The sequence below is a fragment of the Orcinus orca genome, chromosome 14 (assembly GCF_937001465.1).
Source record: "Orcinus orca chromosome 14, mOrcOrc1.1, whole genome shotgun sequence".
NCBI classification, from domain to species: domain Eukaryota; kingdom Metazoa; phylum Chordata; class Mammalia; order Artiodactyla; family Delphinidae; genus Orcinus; species Orcinus orca.
The window spans coordinates 32,380,542-32,407,915 of record NC_064572.1 but is presented as its reverse complement, the minus strand read 5'-3'; the positions used below and the strand labels follow the sequence as shown (position 1 = coordinate 32,407,915).

The 27,374-nt window shown below is 36.8% G+C and overlaps 1 protein-coding gene across 8 annotated transcripts in view; it reads right to left on the bottom strand.

Annotated features, from left to right (window-relative positions):
* The window catches only part of ADK (adenosine kinase), a 485,652-nt gene that overhangs the window by 56,176 nt on the left and 402,102 nt on the right, over window positions 1–27,374 (bottom strand). For all 8 annotated transcript variants that reach the window (XM_033434179.2, XM_004273086.3, XM_049697247.1 and 5 more), the window contains one exon: window positions 22,190–22,304. In XM_033434179.2, coding sequence (XP_033290070.1) covers window positions 22,190–22,304 — 115 coding nt within the window. The remainder of the gene's footprint in view (window positions 1–22,189; window positions 22,305–27,374) is intronic.

Here is a 27,374-nt window from a genome sequence, read left to right as displayed (position 1 = left end):
CATACACAGACATACTGAACCATGTCCTCAATGCCATGATGCTCTACTCTTCTTTGCCTGGCAAACTTCAAATACTCATCTAACATTTAATCTTACATAAAGCACTTCTTAGACTCTTCCATACAATTAGTTGCTCCCTCTTCTTGGGTCCTTAACACGTTATACACTCATCTACTTAAAAAAAATATATTTATTTATTTGGCTATGCCGGGTCTTAGGTGCAGTACTCGGGATCTTCGTTGCTGTGTGCAGGATCTTCGTTGCGGCATGTGGGATCTTTAGTTGTGGCATGCAAACTCTTAGTTGCGGCATGTGGGGTCTAGTTCCCTGACCAGGGATTGAACCCGGGCCCCCTGCATTGGGAACATGGAGTCGTAGCCACCGGACCAACAGAGAAGTCCCAACATTCATCCATTAAAACTTTTATTACAACAAACTGTGATTAGTTCTCTACACCTGTATTTCATATATTGTGAGTTCCTTATCCAGTGCCTGGAACACAGTAGGTTCTCAATCCCTGTATATGGAACAAATAAATTCTATTACTTTCTTTCCCATTAACTTTCCATCATTCTAGTTCAAATTCTTACTGGTGCACCTCTAAATTGCTGCTCCTAAATAAGTCTGCATAATTATAACCTCTCCCTTCTCCAGTTGATTTTATACACTAGCATGAAATTATATCTACTAAACTACTGTTCTGATCACATTATTCCTCTGCTCAAAACCCTTTAATAGCTTCTCACATCCTTTCTAATCAGACCCATTCAAATCTAACTAACATAAACTTAAGGTTTTTTTCTTTATCTTCTATTAATTTTCCTTACAAAAACTTTACACTAGTCAGATAAAAAGTACTTGTATTCTCTGGAATATTCTGTAGTCTCTATTTTTGCTACATTATTCTTTAACATTATTTCTCTACTGTTTGCACCCCATTTGAAAGTAAACTTTCTACTGAGGTATAACACATACATAAAAAGGGTTTGAACTATAAGCCTGACCCTGAACATACTGATTCTAAGACTAAATGGAAGGAGAGAGAGGGTTCTAGTTATCCCTAATGAATCCAGCCTGCAGCCAACACACTAGCTGAATGTAGTCATTCAAGTGACTACTGTCACGACCAGTAGAAGAACTGCCCACCTGAGCATAGCCTTGATTGCAGAATCATGAGAAAATAAAACTGCTTTTCTTTCAAGCTACTAATTTGTGGGGTGGCATGTTATGTGGAAACATTCCCTTCCTGCAATTAATAATTCCCTCTTAAGGTAACCTGACTTCTATCTTCTTCTTCTATATATGGATTCACATAGTATGTAGTCTTTTGTTTACATAAAAATGACTTTATTCCACCTTCATCCTTGAAGAAAAATTCTGGGTTGGCAGGTTTTTTTGAGCTCTTGAAAAATGTTCCACTCTCTTTTGACCTTCAGTGCTTTTGATGAGAAATCTTCAGTTATTCACATAATGTCTCCCTTGTATGTAATGTGCTATTTTGCTCTGGCAGCTTTTAATATCTTCTCTTTACCTTTTGTTTTCAGTAGTTTAATTATAATATGTTTAGCTGTGGTTTTCTTGGTATTTATTCTGTTCGTGGTACACACTGAGCTTCCCAAATCCATAATTTCATGTCTTTGATCAGAATTAGGAAACTTTCTGCCATTATTTCATCAAATATTTCTCCTGCCCCATTCTCTCTCGCCCTTCCTTCTGGGACTCCAATTACACATACATTAGGCCCTCTGATATTGTCCCACAGGTTACAGAAGCTCTATTCATTCTGTTTCAATCTTTTTTCTCTCTGTTCCCCAGACTTGATAATTTCTATAGATCTAGATTGAAGGTTGCTAGCTCTTTTATCATCTCTAACCTGCTCAAAGAGCAGCTAGTGAATTTTTAATTTCAGAAGTTGCATTTTCAGTTCTAGAATTTCTATTTTTTTAAGTTTCTATATCTCTGCAGATTTTCGAATTGTTCATTCATATAAGCATATTTTACTTTACATCTTGGAGTACACAGTTAAAACATTTCCTTTAAATCTCTTGTCTGGGGGCTTCCCTGGTGGCACAGTGGTTAAGAATCCACCTGCTAATGCAGGGGACATGGGTTTGAGCCCTGGTCCAGGAAGATCCCACATGCCGCCAAGCAACTAAGCCCATGCGCCACAACTACTGAGCCTGCACTCTAGAGCCTGTGAGCCACAACTACTGAGCCCACACACCACAACTACTGAAGCCCGTGCGCCTAGAGCCCGTGCTCCGCAACAAGAGAAGCCACTGCAATGACAGAAGCCAGCGCACCACAACAAAGAGTAGCCACCACTAGCCAAAACTAGAGAAGGCCCGTGCGCAGCATTGAAGACCCAACGTAGCCAAAACAAATAAACAAAGAAAAAACAAAAAAACCTCTTGTCTGCTAATTCTATTGATATATCAGGGTTATTTCAGAGCTGGTCTCCACTGATTGCTTTGTTCTTCATATGCATGATTCTTTTTTTTTTGGCCATACCATGCGGCATGCAGGATCTTAGTTCCCCGACCAGGGATTGAACCTGTGTCCCCTACAATGGAAGCGCAGAGCCTTAACCACTGGACCACCAGGGAAGTCCCAGTATGCATGTTTCTTTTTAAATCTTGTAATTTTAGATTATATCCTGAATATTGTGAACGAGATGTTGTGGAACAGTGGTTGGCAACCTACAACCAGAGGACCAGTCATTTGCTTTTGTAAATAAAGTTTTAGTGGAATGCACCCATGTCCATTTGTTTATGTATTGCCTATGGATGGTTTTGCATTACAATGGCATAGGTGAGTAGTTGCAACTGAGACCACAAGGCATGCAATTCTAAAATATTTACTCTTGCACCCTTTAGAAAAAAGTTGGCTGACCTCTGTTGTAGAGACTAGTCAATTGTGTACCTGTGAAGAGAATAAATTTTTTAAAAAGTAGGCAGTTAAACTTGACTAGACTCAAATTCTGAACTCCTGGCCCCAGCAATAGACAACAACAGAAATCGTCATTCAGTTCTTTTAGCCTTAGCTGGGCTGCTAGAAAACTACTTTGTATATGTGTAATTCAGGGATCATACAGAGATTTGGGCAGGGTCTTTATGCAGAGTTTCAGGCTCATTTTCTATGGTTCTCTCCTTTCAGGAATTTCTTTTCCTGAAAGAAAAATTCCTTTCAGGAATTGCTCACTTTCTACCTGATGTGGTCACCCCAAACTCTTTCTCTGCTCTTAAAGTCTATAAGACTACATGTCTTCTCTTTCAGTTTCTGCCTGATTTTCACTGTTTTCTAGTATCTCCCAGTATTTGCTTTTCTAATATTTTGCCCAGAGTTATAATTGCTACCTGAGAAAGGACTGGTTTGATAGGAGTTATTCCTACTCTGCCTAAGATGGAAGTCAGTATCCACTGTTTTGGGTCTGACTATAATGAGTAAGACCTCTGTAAAGTAATATGGAGCAACTTCCAGGTTATATTACTCAGTGAAAAAAGCAAAGTGCAAAGGAGTATTAATAATGTGCCACCTTTCAAATAAAAAGAAGGGGAAAAAAGAAAACACTGATGTATCTGTTCCTTTGGGCATAAAGAAACATAAGAATGAAATGTCCATCAACTGGTGAATGGATAAATAAAATGTGGTAAATTCATATACAAGTGGGTTGAATAGTGTCCCCCCAAAATTCACATTCACCTGGAACCTCAGACTGTAACCTTATCTGGAAATAAGGTCTTTGCAGATATAATTAATTAAAATGAGGTCATACTAGATTAGAGTACGTCCAAAATGCAATAACTGGTGTCCTTATAATAAGAGATGAGGACATAGATACATACAAGAAGTCCATGTGAAGACAGAGGCAGAGACTGGAGTGACTCAGCTACAAGCCAAGAAATGTTAGCAATGCCGAGGATTGATTGCCAGGAGCCACCTGCAGCTAGGAAGAGGCAAGAAAGGATTTTTCCCTACAGTCTTAAGTGGGAACATGGTCCCGCTAATATCTTTATTGCTCTATATGCTGATATATGGAGACTGCTATGCTTCAGAACTGTGAGAGAATAAATTTCTGTTGTTTTAAGTCATCCAGTTTGTGGTAATTTGTTATGGCAGCCCTAGGAAACTAATATGTCATAGCAATAAAAAAGAATGAAGTACTGACAGATGCTATAACATGGATGAACCTTGAAAATATTATACTAAATGAAAGAGGACCGATACAAAAGAGAGCATATTGTGTGAAAATATTATATATTGAAAACTAAATTTATTTGAAGATTTACGGAAAAATATACACGAATATATTGTGTATATCTTTCTATGTTAATAAAAACACTTTTATGACTAAGTCAATTTCTGCCATATGGATATATTAATAAATTCAAAAAACAAAAGGCATATATAGAGAGGTTAGTAGTTGCCTAGGGCTGGGAGAGGTTGGAGGAACTGAGGTAAAACGGTATCTTTTGGGGTGATGAAAACGTTCTAAAATTGATTGTAGTGATGGTTGCACAACTCTGTAAATATACCCGCAAAACTGAATTACACATTTTAAATGAGTAAACTGTATGTTATATGAATTCTATCTCAATAAAGCTATTAGAAAAAAAAAGATGAAATACAGGAAGAATAAGTCAGAAACTAGTGAGTTCGGTTGCCTACAAGAGGTGGGTGGAAAAAGTATGAAAGAGAGGGAAAATGGGAACGCAGAAGAAGGAATGAGTGGAGAGTGACACTTCACTGAGTATGTATGTAGTCATGGTAACTTTTCATATACCATAAAAATGTTAACATTAACCAGGATGTGGGGGGAACTCTGTGGTGTTGGATTGGAGTAGGCAGGCAACATCAGTATGAACTCATATTTTACAAATCCATACACACAGATATAGAAATAGATATAGATAGATGTGTTTATACATTCATATATTTCCTAATCTCACCCACAGAAGTCTATAAATAAAGACAATCCAGTAGAAATGAGAATGGCCAGTGCCAATAAAAGGATCCAAGGCTTTTTAGAGAAATGGCTGATTCCATGGGTAGGGCAGGGTAAGTACAAGATGATCTTGGAACATATTGTGTCAGAACATAAGGAAATAAAGACGATAGGAGCATGTCAAAAGGGCACAAGAGTCAACCTGAAGGTACTTCCAATGGCCAAATCTAGGACTATCCGAGCAACAAAAAATGACAGTAATGAATGTGCATCCATAGAATAAAATAAATCTCTGTAAGTCCTGCTGATATAAATAAGTAAATGAATCAACAAATAAATGGGGAGAAGAGTATGCTCTTTCTGATGACAGAATTCCAATTAATAAAGCATGAGGAATAATAAAAACAGAAAATCACTATCTGGCTGACACCACAGTAATAATTATTATTGATCAATCAATGGATGTTAAAATTTGAAGGCAAAAGTATATTGAGAGGGGGGGAAAAAGATGAAAGACACAATATCAAAGTGTCTCCCCACAAAATATTTTCTTCATTAAGAAGGGAAAAACATTAATTTATAATGGAGAAACGTGAGAGGTACCACCTTAACCAAGTGATCAAAGTTAATGTCATCACCAAAGAGGCAAATTGATATCGTATGCCTCCTGATATGATGCACTGAGAAGAGCAAGATATTATTTGTGAGGTATTCTTGACTAAAAAGGCATAACCTGAATTTTATCTTGAGGAAACATTAGTCAAACCCAAATTGAGAGACATTCTACAAAATAACTGGGCAGTACTTTTTTAAGAGTGTCAAAGTTACGAAAGACAAAGAAAAAAACTGAAAAACTATGCCAAACTGTAAGAGAATAAAAGGAAATGACTAATGACTAATGCAATGTGGCATCTTGGATTGTATCTTAGGCCAGAAAAAAGAACATCAGTAATAACTGGCAACATATAAATAAGGTCTGTAGCTTTATTAATAGTATATTAATATTAATTTCCTGGTTTTGATAATTGTACTTTGATTATATAAAATGTTAATGTTTAGGAAAGCTGGGTGAAGGATATATGGAAAATCTCTACTATTTTTACAACTTTGCTGCTGCAAAATGAGAAGTTTAAAAAAATTAAAAAATTAAGACCAATGCTGTTACAAACATCCTTGTGTGTAAATCTCTATTGTATATGCTAAATTATTCCATAGAATTAATTCCTGTAAGTAAAGTTACTGAGTCAAAGTTATGCATTTTTTTAAGGTCTGTGATATGTATTTTCAAGCTGTCTTCCAGGAAAGCTGTACAAGATTTCTCCCACCAGCAGTGGGTCACAATTATTTTTCAAATTTCTAAGATGTACCAGATGATCTCTAAGATCGTTTCTAGTTCTTATTTGCATCAAAATCTTACTGATATTCCACAAACTAGTTTACATGTCCCTTTTAGAATATATCATTTCCCTGATCACTAGTGTAAAGTGAATTCATGCTTGCATTATTTCTACAGCACATTTTTGGATAAAATTCACATAATTTTTTCTTATTCTGTTTTCTAGTGTATATCTCACCTGCCTTACTTAAGTACAAGCTCTGAAGTGAGGGCCGTACACCTTTGTTTCCAATATTACCCCAGCACAGTAGGTTACACATAGCAGTCTTCAATTTAGCATTGTAGTAGTTAAAACAAGTTGCAACTTGCTTTCTGCCATGACATGTTCAGATACCTTATCTGTTGACATTTTAAGTCCTGATTTCACTTGCATGAGCTCCTTCTTCATTTTGCCCTGCTTATATCTTTCCTAGTTCTTTATAGTTCAGGCTGCACTTGCAGAGTTGGGCACCAACTCTAAGCTAATCCTAATAAGGGCAGGATACTTACCAAGAGTAGGGCATGGAATAACTTTAGACATTCAGATGTAAGCTGTGGTGGCCCAACTGTGACCACAAAGCTTTGTTCTATCTTAATAAGTTGTCTTCTGTACCAGTCAATCTTGGGAACTGGACTGAGCTTCAGTCTGGATTCCCTATCCTTAGCCCTGAGTAGTATCCTTCCTAACAGTCTAGTCTCCATCTTCTAAAACTAGACTCCTTTCACTCCAAGGTGTTTGCTAGGCATTTTAGTGCTTGCCGGCTCCTGGCAACCTTTCTTTTTATAAGACCAATACAGCTCCTTTTATATAAAAATAGACTTCTCTGAATGACACTGATTTCCTCCTGAGAAAGAGCTTTTTCCATTTTCCCACTACCACTGCTAGCTCACATAGTATCTTGGTGTGTTTATACCAGAATTCCTCAGGTTGTTGTACTCCTGTGGAGACTGTACTTAAGCTGACTTGACACCAGATTTGTTACCAACCCCTGTAACCAGGACATCCTATCTCAACATCTGCCTCATCTGGGTTAAGTTTTTTTTTTTTTTTTTTTGCGGTACGTGGGCCTCTCACTGTTGTGGCCTCTCCTGTTGCGGAGCACAGGCTCTGGACGCGCAGGCTCAGCGGCCATGGCTCACGGGCCCAGCCGCTCCGCATGTGGGATCTTCCTGGACCAGGACACGAACCCGCGTCCCCTGCATCGGCAGGCGGACTCTCAACCACTGCGCCACCAGGGAAGCCCACATTATACATCTTATAAACGTAGACTCTTTAGTGATGACATAGTCCTACAGCTCTACATTTTAGGTGACTCTACCATTCAGTTCTTAAAACCCTTAAACCAGGAATATCTCCTGGAAATGGAGACATTTCTCAAATGCTAGCTGCTGCTTCCATGTGGGTTTAAAAATGGGATGAATATATTTTATCTTATTTTAAACACTATTTTGAACTTCTGTACCCAACTTCCAATAATTATTATCAGAATTTCCATAATTTTATTAACAGCTACAGTATCTCCTAATTTAGTATCAACTGCAAATTTTATTAATGGGTTATTTAAATTTTCCCCTTAATTTAACGGAAAAAAATGCTTAATAAAAACCAGGCCAGCAGCAATTCTATTTGAAAGCACTTTAGTATAAACCTTCTCCATGACTGAATTCATTAGCCTTTTGCATTAGTCTCTGTTTATCATCTTTAAACCAAACCAATCTTCATTAATTTTCTAAGGCGCTTTCCCTAGTGCTTTCACCACAGTTTATACATAGCTCCTTTTCTCTACAATTTTTCTAACCCTATCAAATTTGTCTCACTCTAACCTCATGGGATTGTTCATCACTAATACTTTTTAGAGGGATTATTGCAGCTTTTATTCTTTGGCATTTAATAAAAAGAAAAACTTCATCTTTAGTATTTGTTGATCCCTCTGAAAAAGAGTTTTATAAACAAGTGTAGTATAGTTCCTTTCTTTTATTGACCACAAAATGTTTCTCAACCCAAATGATCTCTTCCTTCTCAGTATGTACTTGAAGCACTTTACTGTGCAGCACAGCATTCAAAGGCCTATTACAACTTACCATTTCATGCTCACCCACACCCCTCTCCCCTATATGTGACTTTCTTTGTGATACATCATACCCTTTCAGGCTTCTTTGCCTTTCGATCTTATTATTCCGTTAACTTACATTCTTTTGTAATCTCAACTTGCCAAAATTGTAAGTATTCTTCAAAGCCTAATTCAAACATCACTTCCTTTGTGAAACTTTCCCCAACTTCTTCTTCCTTCTGTTATCCTATATAAATTAGTTCATAAAAATTGTATACCACTTCTCATACTGTATTAGTGGGTTATGTCTCTCCTAGATTTTAAGAAAAGGAGTTTTTGTCTTACATAACTACAATTTTCGACATATAGAAGGCACTCAATAAAACCACACTGACTTGAATTCATTTGTACTGTTACTTTATGTTTTTTTTTTTTGCGGTACGCAGGCCCCTCACCATTGTGGCCTCTCTCGTTGCGGAGCACAGGCTCCAGACACGCAGGCTCAGCGGCCATGGCTCACGGGCCCAGCCGCTCCGCAGCATGTGGGATCTTCCCGGACCGGGGCACGAACCCGCGTCCCCTGCATCGGCAGGCGGACTCCCAACCACCGCGCCACCAGGGAAGCCCTACTTTATGTTTTATCTATTGGTGTCTTGCTTCTCCAACTTGTCCTGCCTGCACTTATAGATTCGCAGGCTTAAGTTCTATATTATCTGGCATATTCTTAGCACATGATCAAAAATCTATGAGTTGGAAGAAATGTTAGAAATTAACACAGTTCAAAATGTCAACCAATGCAATAATTCATTTTACTAAATACCTTTGTTTAAATATCTATAATGACTCCCATGACCACATAGACTGGTTTGCCCACGATAGTCCTATTACAATTAATAGCACCCTCTTTCACTTCCAAAAGTATCTACGTTTTGATGACAAGTTGTATGGTTACCATAATAATGAATAACTGCCTATTTCCTCACAAGTACTGGACAGCTGAACAGCCCTAATTATTGTACTTTTTGAATTCTGAACCATGTGAATGTATTGCTTATTCAAAAAACATTTTAAAAAATTTCCCCTTTGTTATAGGTGAGTATGGGTGGAATTCTAGGACTAAAGGAAATCATTAAGAGTATAGGCTAAATTTATTACGATGAGTAAATTAAATAGACGGCTAAGTGTGAAATAATTAATTTGACAAAAGAACTAGGCCATTTTCTTGAGACTTGATTGTTTATTGAGCCAGAAAAGCTCTAGACATAAGAACTTAAAATAGTTTAGTAGAAGCAGAGAAAATCTAAATAAACGTTATGGACCAAGATTAAACAAAGGGGGAAGTCCTCAGGAATGCTGGCTTCTACAGGGCTACTTTAAAAATGAATAAATCAAAAATGATGTGAGCTTCTAAAGAAGTTTAATTGGGATAAGCTGTCTTTATCCTAATAAAAGGAATAAGGCAATATTTAAGTCTTCATTTAAGTAGCTTTTCATATTCAATGTGCAAACAATTTATTCCTTTTAACTAAGGAAAATTTTAGCTGTTCAATTATCTGAATCATACTTATCTGCTACACCTCCAAAGATTTTTATCTGAACCAAAAACTTGCATGCAGTGATTCAGCCAAAATAAAATTTTGCCACCAAGTTGTAATGCTCTGAAAAATGAATTTTGGTGTCTAACTGAATTTCAGAAAAATCACTCACTGGATACAAACAATAATTATTCTGAAAAATATTTGGTAATATACCTCTTAGATAAATATCCATTTGTATATTTTTAAGAGCTTTCAATTATAGAAATTGATTATATGGAGTTTTAAAACATGATGGATACATTCTCTAAGAACCATTAAAGCTAATGTCTGTCTATCTAACTATAAATGTGTAGGTAAACACAGCTATCATCTAGATACCCATTCACATATACAAAATGAATTTATGATATGTATACCCACCTCTTCATCATAATGTTTTCCAGCTCTTATGATATTCTACTTAAACAGAAGTCTTAGAATTGGAGATTATTTGGAAGAAGTTCTAAAAACACAGTTAACCAAGTATGGACTAGATCATACATGGATGCTTTCTTCGATCAAGGGGCCCCTGGATGTATTCCTACAAGAAGATTTATCCTACTAAAGTCTATTGGTATTGATCTTATGGTTAAATGTGTAATGGGGAAGTAGACAGTGATCCTTTAAATATACATTCTGAGGTACACTGTAAGCCAGGGGTTTTCCAATCTTGATGCTATTTATATTTTGGATCAGATGATTCTTTGTTGTGAGTGACTGTCCTGTGCATTATAGGATGTGTAGTGTCATCTCTGGCCTCTATCCATTAGATGCTAGTGGAATTCCCCCACCCTCCACCACCTATCCCATTGTGACAACCAAAAGTGAGGAGAAAAACTGTTCCTAGTTGAGAACCACTGCTGTAAACAAATGAGGCAGCATGGTATAGAACAGATTAGACTAGACTGAGATTCAAGAGGCTGGGTTCTAATCCAGCTGTTTTTGTCTCTACCTAATCTGGCAGTTCTCAAAGTGAATTATGGAGGGTAGTATTGCTAAATCAGCTAACAACCTTATATAACAAATAGCTAAGCCCACTTAACTTTCCAGGACCATATATTTTTCTATTTTATAATAAAAAATATTGACTAAGGACTTTAATTTAGGCTCTAATGCTACTGCTTGTAATAAACCAACTCCTACACCATCAACAGCTAGAAAAGTTGCAAAAATTAAAAAAAAAAATTTAAAACAATAAATGAAGCCAAGACTTGATGGGACAAGATCTCTGAGAAAAGAGAACCTTAAAGACCTAGGCTAACGTGCTAAAAGTTGACCTGCAAATTCTTGGTGCTGGGTGAGAGGTTGAGAATCTAGGCAATTGGCTCTTGCTAAGAGGTAGCAAAGCCAACAGAGCTTTTGGCAGTCTCCAGGGCTGGTGAGACAAAAACTGGAGTTTCAGGCTGCCAAGGCAATCAGAATTGAAGTGGCGTGATCCTGAAGGGGAACACAGTGGAGTAAGCCTTATTCTCAGGGGTTTTCTCCTTTGAGGTGTTTGCCAAATTTGTAAGGCAGCAGGACAAAAGGCCAAGATACTAAGCAGAAGACCTCTAAAAGGCAGAGTAATTTTTTGGCAGTTATATGGTGCAAAGAGAACCTACCAATGAGTAGGGACCCTAGTAAATATGCCAGGATTTCAGGTGAGATTTCAGGAGAGAGACAGCATTTCAGGAGTGGGAAAAAAAATACAGAAGTAGATTGAATCTTATAAAACCTGCAACAAAACCTTGAGCTAGTTCAGTTTTTGATCTAGGTTTACTCTAGCTGCCTTCTACAGGAAAACAGTATCACCAACAGAAATGCTATAATTTATTAGGAACAAAAGAAACAGACCAACAGATGACTGAGACATTATAGTTTCTGGACATGCAATTTACTATTACAGTGATTAATATGTTTGAAAAATTAATGAGAAGGTAGAGGATTACACTATAAAACTGGGATCAATAAAAAAGAATCAAATAATTTAGAAAAAGAAGAATGTGATTACTGAAATAAGGAACTCAACAGATGGGACAAAGTGAAAAAGAGAGGATTAGTGAACTAAATGCTAGGTCACCGCAAAACACACAAGCTGAAGCTAAAAAAATACAAAAAATAATACAAAAAATATAAAAAAAATAAAAAGTACAAAAAAGGCATAAAAGATATGTGGGACACAATAAAAAAGGCCTAAGATATGTGTAATTGGTCTCCAATTGGAAAATCAGGGATGCAGTATCTAAAGAGATAATTACTGAGAATTTTCCAAAACTGTTAATAGTCATCAACTATAGATTCAAGGAACACTAAAACCCCCAGCAGGATAAATACAAGGAACACCAAAACCAAATACAAAGTTAAAGTCAAAGAGAAATTCCAAAAAGCAGTCAGAGAAAATGGAAATATTATATAAACCTCTTATTCAAAGAATAAGACTAAAATATTATAAAGATGTCAATTCTCTCCAATTGAAATGCAGATTCAATATAATCTCAATAAAAATTCTATTAAGGATTTGGAAAAAAAAAAAAACAAACTCTGGGGGTGGTGACAACAAGTTGATTCTGGAATTTACCTAGAAATGCAAAGGGCCAAGAAGAACCAGGACGATCCTGAAGAACAAAATTAGAAAGCTCACATTACCAGATAAAAAGGCTGATTATAAACAGAAACTGACAGTGTAAACTGGTACAAGAATAAAGAGAACAATGGAATAAAGTCTCGAAAAAGGGACACAGTTATAAGGTCACTTGAAATGTGACAAAGGTACCAATTCAGTGCAGTTAGGAAAAGGATGTTCCTTTTAATAAATGATGATGGGTCAACTGGTTACTCATATGCACAAAATAAATGAATCATGCCCTCTAGTCCACACCGTATATAAAAACTGATTCTAATTCTAGATGGACTGTGGATCTAGATATAAAAATAAATAAATAAAAATTATAGAAAAAGAGAATAGGAAAATATCTTCATAAGCTTGGCATATGCAAAGATTTTCTTCAAAGAACATGAAAAGTTATTACCCACAGGAGAAAACATTATAAATTGGACTATATTAAAATTAAAGGCTTTTGTAACAAGACTTGCATGCTGACTGTAAGAAGAATTATAATCACTAAGACAATCTAATAAGAGCAAAAGACTTCAGGGCTTCCCTGGTGGCGCAGTGGTTAAGAATCCACCTGCCAGTGCAGGGGACACGGGTTTGAGCCCTGGTCTGGGAAGATCCCACATGCCCAGCTAAGCCCCTGCACCACAACTACCAAGCCTGCGCCCTAGAGCCCACAAGCCACAACTACTGAGACCGTGTGCCACAACTACTGAAGCCTATGCACCCAGAGACCGTGCTCGGCAACAACAGAAGCCATTGCAATGAGAAGTCCGCATACGGCAACGAAGAGTAGCCCTGGCTCACTGCAACTAGAGAAAGTCAGCATGCAGCAATGAAGACCCAACGCAGCCAAAAAAAAAAAAAAAAAAGACTTCAACAAAAGAAGATATACAAATGTTAAGAAGCAGGTGAAAAGGTGTCCCACCTCATTACAATAGGAAAATTCCAGTTAAAAGCACAATGAGATACTATACATACTCACCAGAATGACAAAACTAAAAAGGTGGATAGCAGCAAACGCTGGTGAAGTTCTGGGGGGGAAAAGCCATTCTATATGCTACTGGTGGGAGTATAAACTGGTACCATCACTTTGGAAAACTGGAACTGAAAAACGGAACCCTTCTGAATTATAACTATGGTGGTGGTTACATAAATGTATGCATTTGTCAAAACACAGAGAACCTGACACCATAAAAAGTGAATTTTAATTATTAAAAAAACCAACACAGATATGAAAGGAAACCAAAATGGAATACAAACTCTAACAAATGAATATAACTGCATTACAAATAAATAATGTAACCACATGAAGTGGATAGAATAAAAGAACTAACAAAGTTACTTTTGGATAACAGTATTTTGACTAGATACTGTAGGGCCAAAGACAAAAAGGACTATAATCTAACACTGTACATTAAGGAAATATGTTTCATACAAGGGTATGGGTAAGCAATTCAAAACTACTTTAAGACAGAACAAATAGTAAATGTATCTTACATAATGAAAACCAGAACTTCAATGTCAGAGGAAGTTATAAATAAGGAAAGGGAGAAGGCTAGAATGAACTCTCCTGTTGGACTGGAATCAAAGGTATCAGTTTGAACTGATGGAATTTAAATATATAAATGGACAGATAAATATAGGAATAAATATAGATAGGTATAGATTCATGAGTTGTTATACATACATATATTGCCAATCTATTTGTAAGAGGGCCTAGAAGCAATGATTCTCAAGTAGCAATGAACATATCTAGCACCCAGATCTGGGTTTCTAAATACCATTTGCTAATAAAAGGAACCGGGGTTATTTGAAGAAGTAGTCGATTCTTGGACCGAGGTAGGTAAATACAAGAGCCTAGAGCATCTTATGTTGTCAAAAGTAAGGTACTGCTTAAAAAATTATGGGGACAGATCAAGATAAAAAGTCTATATACTGGGTGATTCTATTTTAAAAAGAAGCACAACAAATTGTTAGCAGCAGAAGCCAAAATAATAAGTACATTTGGTGGGGGGTAATGATTAGGAGGGGAGCACAAGAGGTGGCTTCTGAAGTGCTAGAAGTGTTCTATTACTTGATCTGGTGGTAGTTGGCACAGGTGTGTTGACATAGTGAAAATCTGTACCAATTTTGTATCCATACTATATTTCAAAATAAACCATACAAAATATTCTATATTTTGATTATGGTGGTTACACGTTATTTGGTAAAATATATCTGCATTTTACTATATGTAATCTATACCTCAATAAATCTGAATAAGGTTCCTTCCAAAAATAAATGCTATAATAAGGCTAACATTTGCCTAGTGTAGGCTGTCTCCCATTTTGCTTTCTAGCTTTGATAGAAAGGTGGGAGTTGAAAGAAGTCTCATTTCTTGACAGGCATGAGATCACTAAACCACACATACCATGCCCCAAAGATATTACTTTGTCAGGAATGTGACAGTTCCATATATGTCCTTCTAAATTATGTTCGACCTCTTGGATAATTAAAGGACTTTGTCTTTTATGGTTACAAAAATCTAAAAATGGAACATGAGTTAATAACTTACTTGTTTATATTCATAGTTACGAAATATTGATATATATTCTGTAAAACCTCATCTGGTAAGAACTTTTTTCTATGAATGCCATACATAGACACTCTGAAAGAATGCTACTTAATTTGTTCCATCCACGCCATTACCAACCTATGCCAACAAGAACATGATTTAAAATTGGTTTGGCTGCAGTAGAGATAACATTTTCAAAGTGATTTATAATAATATTTTGTAGCAGTAGGAGTTGTGATGATGTGCTGACATTATTCTTCCAGCTGCTGAGATTGTTTTCCTTCAGAGTTTGCATTTTCTTTTGCACACCTTCTGTGCCTTATGCCTACCAGAATTGCAAATCACACTGATCTTTTCTTAGAGAGTAATGGACAGCACTGAGTGTTTTCAAAGAACATGACAATTTAACTAGCAAATGGGGTGACAAGTTTAAGGACTCAAGAACATGAAGGCAAGAAACTTCAATAACCCTATTTACCCATAATGAAATGACAAAGGACACCACAATGTGACTACCTCAAATTACAAGCATGCCAGAGGCAGGAGACAATTTAAAGTAGTATGTAGGGCTTCCCTGGTGGCGCAGTGGTTAAGAATCCCCCTGCCAATGCAGGGGACATGGGTTCAAGCCCTGGTCTGGGAAGATCCCACATGCCGCAGAGCATCTAAGTCCGTGTGCCACAACTACTGAGCCTGCGCTCTAGAGCCCCCAAGGCACAACTACTGAGCTTGCATGCCACAACTACTGAAGCCCGTGCGCCTAGAGCCCATGCTCTGCAACAAGAGAAACCACTGCAATGAGAAGCCCCTGCACTGCAACGAAGAGTAGCCCCCGCTCACCACAACTAGAGAAAGCCCGCGTGCAGCAACAAAGACCCAATGCAGTCAAAAATAAATAAATAAAATAAATAAAAAATAAAAAAAAAATAAAGTAGTATGTAGTTTGCTTGTTATTGTGGATGGGTCCTCGTTACTTTGTGATTTATTGAGAAAGAGAAGCATTCAAAAAGGCCTGACTTATTGAAGTACTAGATGCTTAGCTGCTAAAAGGTTTTGTTTCCATTATCCCATAGGATCATAGAACTTGCAGCAACATTATTAAATCACCTAATCCAATGGTTCTCAACATGAGAGATGGAGGATAGACAGCACTGCTATATCACCTCAGGGAGCTTTTTCAACAAATACACAATCCTACACTCCCCTCCCCTCAGACTCTATCACCCCCATTCTTAGACATCTTCTTGAGGATGTATATTCTAACTCCTCACAGGGATGTATCAGGTTGAGGGGAAGGTGTTTTTATGAAGGAAGGGCTCTATTTACCAAAAGCCCATTAGGTGATTCTAATATAACAGCACCAGTCTTCCAGGTGAAAACCTCTGAGCTAGTCTGTTTTTTCTGTCTGAGCAAAATTACAATTCAAACAGCCCAAAAAGCACTCTAAAATTATTCAGAAAAGTCTACAGTTTATTCTTCAGTGGACCTATTTTATTGTCTCGTAACAGCCACTGTGTAAAATGCATTATTTTCAATTTAGAACAAAAGTCCTATTGCTTCCTCCAATTTTTAGTGATAAATTTAGTACGGAAACTTGGAGAAATTTAAACTTCCTATAAGGACATATATATGTATATGTATATATATTTACACATATGTATGTAGAAAATCTGTATTTTTTTCACTACAGTCCTTATCATAGTAAGATGTTAATATATGAAGACCTTATTAGCAGCTGCTTTCCAGTAGGTAATCTGTAGTATTAGTTTTTCTAAAGTTTATACAGACAGAAACGATTTCCCTAACCTGACTCCCATTCCTCTAACAGGTTAGTCAACATTAAAAGGATCAAAATGGATAGAATCATCTTTTCCTTCCTGCCCTTCATCCCTAGTCTCTTACTCATTACTTTCCAGTCCCCCTCAGGTCCCCTCACCCCGCCAAAAGCTCAGAACTCAATTATCCTGTAAGCAAGGAACCAGTGATGTGACAAAACCTCTGGGCTGGTATGTGACAAAACCTCTGGGCTGCAAGGATAGAGGATGGATACCCAAATGAAATAGAGGTGACCAAAAAAAATAGGGTAAGTGGAAAAGGCTTTAGATTCACAAGCAATTCATAGGAGAGAAATTCAAAGAATTACATTTATAAAATAAGAGAAAGTAGTTTACAGACTCTGTATCTCAAAAGGAGAAAGGTCTCTAGAATTAAATACCAAGGAAACTAATTTTGTTACATTATTGCTAAATGTCACAAACTTAGCAGTGATCATTTAAAAGTACTCTACAGAGTGAGGTTTAAGGAATTAAAACACTAATTCCTAATTAGTGTTTTAATAAGTGTGCTAGCACTGCCTTGTGCCGTTCTGGAATGTCACTTATGGTAAATTAAGGGACACATTCCTTCCCCATCTTCCATTAGTATTTTATGCTAGGAGGTGGGAAAAAGCTGATCCATATTCAAGAGGAAAGGAGGAAAAACAATAACAAATTGGCATCTCTTCTGTGAATTGCCCCACAGGCCAAGCATTTTTATGTTCTTAATCATTATTAAATGACTTAACATGACACCCAGAGCCTGGCGAATGATTGCATCCTGACATGAGAACGAATTACAAATGAAATGAAAGATCAAGCCGTATTAGAGGATTGCCTCTGGGAAATGAAAATCTTTAATTCTCTTTTATTATTGACATTTATTTGGCTGCCATGAATAACAACATAGCAAAGAGATTCAGCTATGCTTGTGCATTGAATAGCTTATCCCAGGGCTCAAAACTGCATTAACATTTATCATGTTTGCTTTTGTAGCTGACACCGCTGAACAGATTCTCTATCCATCTTGTATTTATCATGCATTGCAGATATAGTGCATCCTCTAATTTAAGTTCATTTTCATATAGTAGGAACAGCAAAGATTAGCCAGCGTCTTTCCGCAAATAAATTCCTGCTGGTAAGCATCCCTAAGAATGGTTTAATAGATTTAATAAAGAACAAAATGAGTTGACAAGGAAATTCAGTCACAGGAAGGGGAAGCTAATTTTAAAGGTTTCAATTTTGGGAAAATTGTGCAAATTCACAATGAGGAAGACACTTGTACAATATGTAGATCTGGAATATATAAAGCCTTAAAATAAATGTCTCCATAAAGAGCAACAAATTGCATTTTATGAATCTGAAAGCAGTATAACAGTTCCTATAAGAAATCTGCATGTTTTTCACTTTTCCAAACAGTGTTTATTGCTAAGACAGGAACAGGCCACATACCATAGGAAGACGGCAATCCAGATAGTTATTATCAATGAAGGGATATCTTTTCATGACTTATTTCTTTTCTTTCTTGTACAAATTAACAACAACATGGCTTTTCCTGTCACAACAATTAAAGATTACATACTACCTGGTGCCTTTGCTCACATGATCCTCTTTGACTGGTCTGCCCTCCTTTTTTTTTTTTTTGCGGTACGCGGGCCTCTCACTGTTGTGGCCTCTCCCATTGCAGAGCACAGGCTCCGGACGCGCAGGCTCAGCGGCCATGGCTCACGGGCCCAGCCGCTCCGCGGCATGTGGGATCTTCCTGGACCGGGGCACGAACCCACGTCCCCGCATTGGCAGGCAGACTCCCAACCACTGCGCCACCAGGGAAGCCCTGCCCTCTTTTCTTTAAATCCTTCCTAAAATTCAAGGCTTAGCAAGGATATCAATGAGTCTTGGGAAAAACCACTTAATATCTCTGAATTTTGTCTGAAAAATTACTTTTTACATTTCTTTCTGTTTTATATACTTTTAATTTTGGAGAATTTTAAACATATATAGAAGTGGAAGTAATAGCATAATGACCATCCCTCCATATATCCATCACATGGCTTCCACAATTATTTACTCATGACAAATCTCATTTCATCTATAACCCCACTTCACTATTTACCACTCACTGAATTATTTTGAAACATAATTTTTAAAGTAAATTTCTCAATCTTGCTTTTGACAATTCTAAAATAAGAAAGTTGAAATAAATTAACTGTAGGGTTCCTTCTCCCCACAATTTGACAATAATTTCTTTTTTCACCCATTTCAGGCTTATATATTTAATACAATAAAAAATTTACTCCATATTCACTATAACTTCTTTCTTCAAGCTTTACTGATCTCCTTCTTTGAGTCAATACAACCCATATACTCTGTACCAATAATTAAGAAATATAATTATACTCTGTCGTATTCATACTTCGATGTGTACCAATTTTATGTTCCAGTTAGATATTTAAGTCTATCTTAAATTTCAGTGTTCAGCAGAGTACTGAACAAACATAAAGGTAATAATTGCTACTGTTTATAATAATTATGAATTAACTTGGTTTTAATCCTAAGGGTTCAGAGAGTATTTAAAGTTTTGTATTTTGGCTTTAATAGTAGGCAGCATCATATTGACAATATTACTCATTTTAATCAATAAATGTTTACTAGATGAAATTCCTATTCTATTATTAAAATTATATATATATATATATATATTTATTTTGGCTGCACTGGGTCTTAGTTGAGGTACATGGGATCTTTACTGCAGCATGCAGGATCTTTTTTTTTTTTTTAGTTGCGGCATGTGAACTCTTAGTTGCGGCATGCATGCGGGATATAGTTCCCCGAACAGGGATCGAACCTGGGCCCCCTGCATTGGGAACACGGAGTCTTACCCACTGGACCACCAGGGAAGTTCCCTCTATTCTATTTATGTGAGAGCTATAAAATAGATGGCCGAGTAAAAACAAAAGTGAGGTTTTGTTCTTGAAGTTTAAAACTAAGTAAGTAACTTTGTTTTTTTGGCGGTACGCAGGCCTCTCACAGTTGTGGCCTCTCCCGTTGCGGAGCACAGGGTCCAGACATGCAGGCTCAGCAGCCATGGCTCACGGGCCCAGCCGCTCCGCAGCATGTGGGATCTTCCCGGACCGGGGCACGAACCTGTGTCCCCTGCATTGGCAGGCGGACTCTCAATCACTTAGCCACCAGGGAAGCTCTAAGGAAATAACTTATTTCTGAATTCTGTTGCTCATCATCAGATAAATTTATTTTATTCAAGCACAGGTATTTGGTAAGTAAAATGTCTTTTTTTTTTCAAGAAAGACATTTTTAGACTGACAGTATCTCCAAAATATCAAAGTAAATAAACTAAATCAATGTGGATTTACTCAACTGAATTTTAATAAATTAAGTTCTTGAAAATGAAATCTTTTCTACTGAGAGAAGATAGGTGTATTTGTTAAACAAAAACAATAAAAAGTATATTTTCACAGAAATATAACAAACAGTCCTAAAATTTGTAGGGAACCACAAAATATCCTGAGTAGCCAAAGCAATCTTGAGAAACAGAACAAGGCTGGAGGCATCACACTTCCTGATTTCAGACGATATTACAAAGATAGAGTAGTCAAAACAGAATAGTACTGCAGCATAGAAACAAACACATACATCAATGGAACAAAACAGAGAGCCCAGAAATAAACCCACACACGTATGGTCAATTAATTTATGACAAAAGAGCCAGGAGTATACAATGGGGAAAGGATAGTCTCTTCAATAGATGGCGTTGGAAAAACCAGATGGCCATATGCAAAAGAATGAAACTGAACCACTATCTTACAACATACATAAGCATCACCTCAAAATGGATGAAAGACTTGAAGGTAAGACTTGAAACCAAAAAACTCTTAGAAGGAAACAAAGGGGATAAGTCCTTGACATTGATCAACAATGATTTTTTTGGATTGCACACCAAAAGCAAAGGCCAAAAAAGCAATAATAAACAAGTGGGAGTTCAAACTAAAAAACTTCTGTACAGCAAAGGAAACCATCAATAAAATGAAAAGGCAACCTATGGAATGGGAGAAAATATTTCCAAGTCATGTACCTGATAAGGGGTAAACATCCAAAATATATAAAGAACTCATACAACTCAATAGCAAAAAACCAAATAATCCAGTTAAAAAATGGGTAGAGGGGCTTCCCTGGTGGCGCAGTGGTTGAGAGTCCACCTGCCAATGCAGGGGACACGGGTTCGTGCCCCGGTCCGGGAAGATCCCACATGCCGCGGAGCGGCTGGGCCCGTGAGCCATGGCCACTGAGCCTGCGCTTCGCAACGGGAGAAGCCACAACAGTGAGAGGCCTGCGTACAGCAAAAAAAAAAAAAAAAAAAAAAAAAAAAAAAAAAAAAAGGGTAGAGGATCTGAATAGACATTTTTTCAAAAGAGGACAACAGATGGCCAACAGGTACATGAAAAGGTGTTGACCATAACTAATCATCAGGAAAATACAAATCAAAACCACACTGAGGTATCACCTCATACCTGTTAGAATGGCTGTCATCATAAAGACAGGAAATAAATGTTGGCAAGGACATGGAGAAAAGGGTACCCTTGTGCACTGTTGGTGGGAATGTAAATTGATGGAGCTGCTATGAAAAACAGTATGGAGGCTCCTCAAAATATTATAAGTAGAACTACCATATGATACAGCAATTCTACTTTTGAGCAATTAGCCAAAGGAAACAAAAACACTAACCCAAAGAGATATCTGCACCCCTATGTTCGTTGCAGTATTATTTACAATAGCCAAGACATGGAAACAAACTAAGTGTCCACTGATAGACACTCAGGATGGACAGACTTCAGAATGGATAAAGAAAATGTGGTACACACACACACACACACACACACACACACACAAACACACACGCTGAAATGTTATTCAGCCATAAAAAAGGAAATGCTGCCATTTGAAACAATATGGATGAACATTCAGGGCACTATGCTAAGCAAAATAAGTCCGACATGGAAAGACAAACACTGTATGATATCTCTTATATGAAGAATTAAAAAAACCCCAACAAAACCCAAAGTCATAGATACAGAGAACAGATTGGTGGATGCCAGAGGTGGGAATGGGGGTGGAGGTGAGATGGGGTAAAAGACATGACGGTGGTAAAAAAAAAAAAAAAAGTACATTGCTTTGAATAAATTAAAATAGAAAAAATATAGAATTTTGTTAGAATGATTAATCTCCATAATACTGGGTTTCTCCCACAGTTTCCACATGTACCTGTAGCCAGTATGGTGTCATCTCTCCCTTGAGTGAAAATCACGATTCGCTGCCTCTCTGAGTTCACCTTTGGAAGAGCCTGTGTCTTTTTGGCTATTTCTTTAATGTCTTCAGTCTATTAATAGAAAGAAGGAAAAAAATTCTCATAACCAATACAATAAACTAAAATTTTATTAGTAGATAAAGGATTTATCTTCTCATGTTCAAAGTAAGAAAGACCTGAAAATGTATTAAGAGTTATTATTTAAAAATTTTAACCACATACAGAAGTAAATAGAATAACAATCTTCAAGGAACCCACCATCAAGATGCAACAGTTTTAAATTTATGATGATGCTTATTTCATTTATATACCTTTATCCACCTGCCTTTCATATTATTCTGAAGCAAATCTCAGATACTAGTGTCACATGTAAATGCTTTAGTATGTATTTCTGAAAGGTAATGACTCAAACATAACCATATAACTATTATCATATTTTTAAAAATTAACATTTCTTTGATATCAACAAAAACACAGTTTTCAAATTTCCAATTAATGAGATTGTAAAAAGAGTAATATTAAATTATTTTAGAGGTTTACAGAGCATAATTATGCTGATTCTGGAAATAATGGTTACTATAATGCCAAATTTTTCAAAGAACTAAAATAAGAGAAAGAACTACTTTATTTATTTATTTTTTTCGGTACGCGGGCCTCTCACTGTTGTGGCCTCTCCCGTTGCGGAGCACAGGCTCCAGGCGCACAGGCTCAGCGGCCATGGCTCACGGGCCCAGCCGCTCAGCGGCATGTGGGATCTTCCCGGACCGGGTCACGAACTCGTGTCCCCTGCATCGGCAGGCGGACTCTCAGCCACTGCGCCACCAGGAAAGCCCAAGAACTACTTTTTTTAAAGATAAAGTTTTAAAAATTACAAATTAATTCTAGAAACCTTCATGCTATTTTGCATATCACATAGGCTGCGAAGTTTTACATCATAAATGTCTGTCTTGAAATCTAAGTCTTGAGCTATGGGTTAGATATTCAGAATCATGTTTTCAACAATTTTAGATAACTTAAAAACCCATGTCTGAATTTAGTGGGCCTGTAAAATTGCCCATGGTTTGGGGTTTGTTGGTAGTTTACTCTATCACTGTGTAAAGTTTCAAACAGTTATGGAGAAATACCAGTGGGGAAATACCAGTGGGGAAATATATCTAAGAAATACCAGTGGGGAAATATATCTAAGAAAATAATTTAATTAGGATACAGGACAGAAGAATTTATGTAAGTAAGGCAGACAAGTCACACTGGTTACAGACAACATCAGAAACCATGATTTTTTAAAAGTATGATGGTCATCAGTGAAATATTTGTATGCTGTTTATTCACAAAATACTTAAGAAATTCTGGATGATATATGAACCTAAGCTTCTCCTATACCTAACATCATGATTCCAGAGGACTGTTGTTTCTGAAAAGAATAGCCACTTGTGATTGGATAATGCTGCTGACCTTTCAAACAGGCTGACTATTCCACTTCTGGTTGCTTATTTTAGAAGAGAACTAAGCCTGAACTCTGATAACATGAGAAGAAATTCCCTCAGTTTGAGGGGAAAGACTATTAGAAATGACTGACGACAGTTGAAAGGACCCCACAAAATGCATGTCTTTTTTCTGTTTGTTTGTTTGTTTTTTAAATTTTTACTGGAGTATAGTTGATTTACAATGTTGTGTTAGTTTCAGGTGTACAGCAAAGTCAATCAGTTATATATACATACATATATCTTTTTAAAATTCTTCTCCCATATAGGTCATTACAGAGTATTGAGTAGAGTTCCCTGTGCTATACAATGGGTCCTTATTATTAGTTATTGCCAATGTCTTATGATAGTAATGTCTTCACTCTCTCAAATAAATGTATACTCTAAAAAATTACATATATTCTCTCAGTCTCCTTATCAAACACATATTTTACTGCTGTAGGATTTTTGCTTATGATTGGGTACAGTTCATCTTGAGTAAAGGTAAGAAGCAAACGCCAGAAAGATTCACTTTACCATCTTGGGGGCGGAATCTTATGCATGTACTGGATATTTTTTAAGTAGAGGTCCTTCTTTAAGGTGGTATAAGGAATAAATTAAGAGTGAGATTTGGTTGTCTTATACCAACGCTGTGAGAAGATATATTTTTTGTGGTAGTTTTGGTATCCTAATCAAAGAATTTTTTTTTTTATGTCAGATTAAATCTTATAAAAATGGCAATTCAAGATGGAAACAAACTTTTCAAATACAAAAGATAAATCTTTACAGAAAGGTTAAGCTATATTTTCTATTGATATTTGCATCAATATCCACCGTTCGTACAAAACCCCTTTGTCTCTCTTGGATCACTGTCAGTGTGCACCAAACCTAAATTTCTCACTATGCTTTGAGGAGTCATTGCTTTGCCCTCAACAGTTGATTCCCATCTCGTACAAAAACTTTTCTTAAAATCTCAATTTTGTCTTCCCAACAATGTATATATTTTGAGTTCTGTAGCCTCTCCTCCCCTATCCCCTGGTAGATTCTTCTCCCATATACCTGGGTTAACATATCTTAACAGAATGATGAAATTACAAGGGAGTATGACACAGCTGGATTTACTATTTGTGTGACCTTAAGGAGGTAAATATACCTCTCAGGCAGGTAAATAAACCTCCCTACAAAACTAAGACAATAATATTTGTGTTAAACGATGTTGGGAGTGAAGTATGCTAAAATCAGTGGGCAAAAGTCTGAAGAGAATCAGGATATTTGCATGGGCTCATAGTATCTCCCCCTAAGATACTTATTCATTATAAAAGGGAAAACAGAAATGTTACAGTGGAGAAAGTTGACAGACATCCCTTCACCCCAGTGATCACATTTAGCGATGCTAAAATTAGTGGGTAAAATAGGATATTTGCACAGTCTCAAAATATTGCCCCCAAGATATTTATTCACTACAGTGGGAAAACAGTAACTTCACAGAGGTTAAGTACCACCTTAACCCAGTGATCAAAGTTAACTTGGCCAACAGTAAGACACTGGGCTATCATTTACATCCCTGATGTGATGCACTGAGAAGGGTGATCTCTGTGGTATTTCTGCCCAAAATGCATGACCTCAATTTAATTATGAGAGAACATCAGACAAACCTAAATTGAGGCACATTCTACAAAACGACTGACAGGTACTCTTCAAAAGTATCAAATTCATGAACAAGGAACAAGTGACAAACTGTCTGATAGGAAGAGACTAAGACGATATGACAAATAAATGCAACCTGTAACCCTGGATTAGATTGTGGAACAGAAAAAGGAAATTAGAGGAAAAACTGGTAAAATCAGAATAAATTCTGTAGTTCAGTTACTGACCCTGTACAAATGTTAATTTCCTGACTTTGATTATTACATTCTGGTTATGTAAGATGTTAACATTAGGGGAAGCTGAGTGAAGGTATCTGGAAATTCTCTGTACTATTTTTGCAAACGTTCTAAATCTAAAATTGTTTCAAAATAAAAATGTTCTTTTGTGAGGATGAAAGAAGATAAGGTAAGTGAAAGAGCTTAATGCAATATTTAGAATATGCCAAGTACTTCATAAATATTAATTTATTTCCTCTATTTACCGTCATTTTAATACTTTCCAAAATTGTCAAAACCTAAGTTGCCTCAAAATCTCTAGAAAGGGCCTCAAGAGTTTTGAGTATTGAGAATTCAATTATGGTATCTAATAAGGGAGGACAAAGAGAAAAAAGGAAGGAGAAGTAGAAGAAAGCTCATACAATTTAGCTATGAGCCATGTATAAATAGCTATGAGCACTCTGAAGTACTCATTAAATCTTAACCACTCTAGGCAGTAGGTATTATTACTATATCCCTATTTCATAGATGTAGAAACCAAGAGCCGTGTATGTAGCTCTAAAGTACTCATTAAATCTTAACCACTCTAGGCAGTAGGCACTATTACTATATCCCCATTTTATAGATGAGGAAACTGAGTCACAGAGAGGTTAAGTAACTTCCTAAAGTCATAAGCATACTAAGAGGTGGAGTCAGGACTAGCACCCACAAAGTCTAACTCCAGGGATTATACTCTTCCATGTTATCCACAGATTATACTGCTTCTATGAATTCTGGCAATGTGCCTTCTGTTGTTGTAACCAAAAAACTAGAGCATGTTTATCCTAAATCATTTTATGCCACATTCATAAGTCATTGCTGATCCTGCATTTAAATATGAGATATATATATATATATATATTTTTTTTGGTGGTACGCAGGCCTCTCACTGTTGGATATTTTTTATTAATTATTCTGGCATGTATTTTACTGTAGTGAATTTCACCTTCTGAATTTCCAGATATTTCTCATTTTCCAAGGTCACTGGAAATCTGATTTCCTCCTCCAGTACGTTAGAATGTGAGAACGAAAGAAGTGTAGTTTATATAGTAAAGAGTAGCAGACTCAGAGAGCTGAGCTCTGATTCTGGCTCTATTGTCTGTTAGCTACATGACCTTGAACAACTCATGCAGCTTATTTTTTCTGTTCAACTGATATGGCAATACATGCCCTACCTACCCGAGCCACCAGGTTTGTATGAATATTAAATATATCGATGATACGTTAGAAAAGGTTTTATAAACTGTGAATCATTTCATAAATGTTCAATTATGCTTTTATTGTCACTGGTGATCACACACCTTAAATTTAGCACTGTTTTCCAAATTAAAAAATATATTCTTGGGACTTCCCTGGTGGCGCAGTGGTTAAGAATCCACCTGCCAATGCAGGGGACACGGGTTCGAGCCCTGGTCCGGGAAGATCCCACATGTCGCGGAGCTACTAAGCCCATGCGCCACAACTACTGAGCCTGCGCTCTAGAGCCCACGAGCCACAACTACTGAAGCCCTCGCGCCTACAGCCCATGCTCTGCAACAAGAGAAGCCACTGCAATGAGAAGCCCGCACACCACAACGAAGAGTAGCCCCTGCTTGCTGCAACTAGACAAAGACTGTGCGCAGCAACAAAGACCCAACACAAGCAAAACTAAAAAAAAAAAAAAAAAAAAACCAAAACAGAATATATTCTCTTCATTCCATTTTTAACAAGTTGATGATACAAATATTAAACAATACTGTCACAATCTACCTACTCTTATAGAATACCAATTGTGGTGTCTG